General features: G+C 41.2%; 1 protein-coding gene across 1 annotated transcript in view; it reads left to right on the top strand.

The window, feature by feature from the left end:
- LOC103775448 (high affinity cAMP-specific and IBMX-insensitive 3',5'-cyclic phosphodiesterase 8A-like) overlaps positions 1-4,267 on the top strand; it is a 121,964-nt gene extending 117,697 nt beyond the window's left edge. The window contains exons 22-25 of the mRNA XM_008942899.1: positions 2,045-2,209; positions 3,109-3,238; positions 3,997-4,116; positions 4,199-4,267. Coding sequence (XP_008941147.1) covers positions 2,045-2,209; positions 3,109-3,238; positions 3,997-4,103 — 402 coding nt within the window. The 3' untranslated portion in view covers positions 4,104-4,116; positions 4,199-4,267. The remainder of the gene's footprint in view (positions 1-2,044; positions 2,210-3,108; positions 3,239-3,996; positions 4,117-4,198) is intronic.
- Positions 4,268-4,714: the final 447 nt, after the last annotated feature.

The raw sequence follows: 4,714 nt of genomic DNA, 5'->3' as shown, positions 1-4,714 counted from the left end.
GTGCAGCAGGTTCCCATTAAAAGGGCTGTCATGTGTGAGTGGGTAAACCAAATCATTTGCTGTGCTTGTTACTAGCAGAACAACACTGGCAGATCCTCTTTCAAGTCTGGTTGTATATCTGGTTGCAGCAGCAGCATGTGTTTCCTGGACTGGTTTCCAGCCATGGCAGTGACTCAGTGTAGTGTTTGCAGGCTGAGCTGCCAAGCGTGTGTTCCAAATGGGACAGTTCCACTTATTTTTTTATTTATTATTTTTATACATATTTGTTCAAAGAGCCATGCTGAGAAGCTGGTCTGTTTGTTTCCTTTCTTCTTTTGTTTCATAAACTGAAAAAAATCCTTTCCAGCTCCAGCATCCTTTATCCTCCCATTTCCCTTCATGATGTCACCTAAGCCTATGACAGGAAGCCAACATCTGACATGCAGAGACACCTCTGCACTCTGAGCAGGATGCTGGGACTAAGCACAGTTAGCACATTTTATTCCCAAGACATCCGTGTCCAGCAAGTAGAACGGTGCCCTTGGTGTGAACAGATCACAGGGGCAAACATCCTTTCTCGGTTCCCGGCGGTTCACCTACTGGGATGGTCTCTACTACCCTTCACAGAATGAGCTCTAAATAATTTTCCATGCTTAATTTCCATGCTTGTGTTTCTGAAGCTTCCATCACTTTCTTTTGGGTTTCTCTTACATAATTTTGCTATGCATTTGGAGATGTATGCACCTCACTTTGTTTCCTCTGTATCTTCCCTTCCACATGGCTAGAAATAGGGGAAAAGAATTGGGTTGGGAGTCTCGTTTGGTAAGAACTGTGGAACTGTTAAGTTTCTTCCTTTAGGAAAAACTTTCTTCCCAACCAGAACTTTCTTCTGAAAAATATGTTCTAATAAAAGGTCAGAATGTTTCTGCTGCTTTATATCTCCCTCTTTGTACAAAATACTGCAGGAACTGGTGGCACATTATTATTATCATTATTGTTACTGTTACTTCTGCACTGCTCTGACTAGAGAGCAAGACCTTGGTAGGTACCAGAGAAGTCGAGCACACTCCTTTCTTCAAAGAGTTTCTATTCTGAGTGGGTGGTGGTGTAAATTTCTGTACCCCCCCATCCCTAAAGACTCAAGTAATAATGTACTTATAGGTAATTTTTAAAGATATTTTAATCCTGAATCTCTGTCCTTTGGAAGCTTACTTCATCAGAGCCCCACAGAAAATAGCTTCTAATCTGGATCACTGGAGCCTTTACTCATATTAGCTGTATACTGGCTCCAAATATAGAGCACTGCTGACGCTTTTTTAAGTGCAGCCTGGGAACCAAATTTCAGTTGTGTGTGGGCTGAAAACTTTCCTAGACTGGCAGAGGAAAGATGAGGCTGTTGAGAAGCATGTTTCTAATATATTGCTTTAATACTGATAAACTCTAAGAAAGTAAAACTCCTGGCTGGGTCAGAGACTGGTGGGCTAAGATGGGTGCCGCGGAAGGGAATGAGGAGCATGCCTGGGAAGCAGTGTGGGAGCTGAATCTCCTCACAGTGGCAGTGCTGCCAGAATGATGGATGCTCATGCTGATGAGGTCTGTGTGCAGAGGATGACTCTGCATCTCGGGTCAGTCCTTTTTTTTTTTGCTTTTAAACCAGCTATTCCACTCTTAATGGGCAAGTCCATTAATCTTTGGATTTCAGCAGAGAATTACATTTTTCTGCCTCCACAGTGCTCATCACTATGTGTGTAGTGATGAATGGATTCTCTCTATACTTTTAAGGAGGCAGATAAGGCATAGTGGGATTAAATGACTTGGCCAGAGATGCCCAAGAGCTCTGTCACAAAGACAGTGACTGAATCCAGAAACTGGAGTTCAGTGCTAGTTCAGAGCTGTGGCTAACATTCATAATCCCCCCATAAATTTGTTTGGACATCAAATATGGTAGCAAGTAGCAGGACTTAGCCCTGTACGAGCTGTTAAAAGCATTCCCAAGGCACAAAGCTTTTGAGTAAGTGCACAGAGACCTTGCTAATGGATTGGGTTTATTTCTTAAATGTTGCAGAATAATGGTGATGGAGAGTCAATCAAAACTGTTCTCACGTCTCCTGAAAATCGTATCCTTATCAAACGCATGTTGATAAAGTGTGCTGACATTTCCAATCCGTGCAGACCCATAGACCAGTGTATAGAGTGGGCTGGACGCATCTCTGAGGAGTACTTTGCACAGGTAAGGCACCTAAAATAGGCTGCTGAAATCCCAGGTGAGCCTCTGTTTAAAAGGGAAGAGAAGGGTGCATATACTGCCAGCGACCCCAACCATCTAAAGCTGCACTGCGTAATGTGAAAAATAACAGCTTTTTTATTTGCAATGATTGGATGTTATGCATGCCAATGCAAGACTAGATGCCTTCAGCCAGATGAAAGTTGACAACTTCTACAGTGCAGTTTTTGAAAAATTTAAGCTTTCAAGTTGTTCAGTTTGGAGCTGGGCTTTTTGGACTTTGCCTGCAAATGGAAACCCATCACAAGAGGCAGAAGAAGGGTGCTGGCTGTGCCTCAAGGACAGGATCACCAGGTCCTACTGTTAGCATGGGAGCAGCACTCACTCCAAGACCTCAGCACACTGTGCTGAAGAAAGGTTTTAGGAAGATGGGGAAAAGGAGCAGACAGAGTCATTATTACAGGTGATAGACCAAACAGTGCCATTGGGACCTTAAGGGGGGGGAAAGAAGATAAAAAAGATATTTTGCTATCTCTGAGTTGTACAGATTGTCACTTCCATCAGAGAATGAAAATGGTCAAACATCTTTTAGCTCTGAAGCCCTCATGAAGTAAGTCATAACTTACTCAACAAGGTGTAAAGGTACTTTGGGTCAGCTTTGTGTGTAGATGTGGAAGGTAAATGTATCACTTTGTGGGAAATGCTGGAAGGCAATACTTGTCTGCTGTTTTGCTGAATCCTAGATGACTAGGTGCTTAAGATTAAATTGCTGCTTCTTCAGATTTATTCAGGTTCCTCTGTTATTTAACAGATGCATGCTCTAGTCTGTGCCGAAAAATCTGCTGCTAAAAGAAGCCCATTAACAGAATGTGTCTTAGATGAATAATCATGATTGTTTTTTGCAGACTGATGAAGAAAAGAGGCAAGGTTTACCTGTTGTGATGCCAGTTTTTGACAGAAATACTTGCAGCATCCCCAAATCCCAAATATCATTCATTGATTATTTCATTACTGATATGTTTGATGCCTGGGATGGTAAGCAAAACTCTGCTATATTTCCTGACAATAACTATTCTGTGAACACTTGAAACTACTCTGTTATAAAATTGCTTTCTTATGCCTCCTAAAGAAAGGGGGAGAAAAGGGAAGATTTCTGCAGTTCAAGTAAACTTAGTAACTTCATTATTGCTTAGAAGTACTTTGATACTGCTCAAGCCATTCTTGTGGCTTCTCTTTAATGTATTAGCTTGAACCAGTGTTTATCTTTCTTCATTTTAAACTTGCTTCTCTGTAAATGATGAACATACTCTCCTTGATAGCACTTTGGGTACGGTCCTTTTGTCCGTGTTAATATCAGTTATTCCTCAAGACAAAGTTCTGCAGCCTGAAAACTGCTTGGGGGAGCAGCTCTTTCCTTCCAAGTGCTGCCTCTGTGGTAAAAGTGGTGAGAAATGTGACTCCCCTGAATGCCAGAACATGACATGTGACTGAGGTTTGATGAAGTAGAACAATTACAAGCATAATTAGCTGTGCCCCTCCTGGAAAATTGAATCCCTTTGCTGGGACTTGCAATACTAATATTAAGTAGACTTACAGAACTGTTCTCGGTGGCCTGAGTGATAAGTGAGTGACAAGAGCTGTTGAACCAAAACCATTTCAAGTATCAGTATGACAGATTTAAGCTTTCCTACTTAACACAGTTGCTGAGGCATTTCAAGTGATATTTAAGCAGACAGAATCACGTGACTCTGTTAATTCTACAAACTAAATACACTCTGCCCTTTCTTCCTCAGCATTTGCAGACCTGCCAAATTTGATGCAGCATCTGGATAATAACTTTAAATACTGGAAAGGACTAGATGAAAGGAAGCTGCGGAGCCTCCGACCACCACCAGAATAGCAATTAGACCATGGTGTGTAATTTACTAACCAGATGCATATTTATTCAAGCTCACTTTTATTCATGTGATTTGAGATTTGTTTTGGTCTCTTCAGTATTACAGTAAAGCTAACCCATGCGCTTGGGGAACTTTCAAATTCAAGAGAACATGAGGTCAGCAGTTGACTTCCACAAAGTACCATGGGTGGACTCCAATGAAATAAGCCTACCAAGTGGAATTACACTGGATTGCTGCAGGACTTGTACTGAAGAGGGTTTATTAGTGAACGTACTTTTGTGATATCTTCATACCAGTATGTGAAGCTGGAGGACCTTGAAGAATCCTCATAAAACGGACATTCACTAGAAAATTTTGCTTAATCCTCAATCCTGCAAGTGAAAAAGAAGTATCTACTCATAGGGACTCACAGCTTTTATGAGAAAGCTACATGCTTTTTATAAGCACTTAAGACAGTTACACAGAACAATCAGACATTTAAAATGCAACTCTCTAAGAAGGAATTTTTGATCTATGAAAAATAGATGTACTCTATTTTTTCACATCACAGAAGGTGCAATCATTCACTTCTGAGCACTACTGAAAGTGAGTTCTCTTTAAGAAACTTAGTAGC

Source organism: Merops nubicus, unplaced genomic scaffold, assembly GCF_000691845.1.
Source record: "Merops nubicus isolate BGI_N331 unplaced genomic scaffold, ASM69184v1 scaffold1566, whole genome shotgun sequence".
Classification (NCBI taxonomy): Eukaryota; Metazoa; Chordata; class Aves; order Coraciiformes; family Meropidae; genus Merops; species Merops nubicus.
This window is presented reverse-complemented; position numbering and strand designations above follow the sequence as displayed.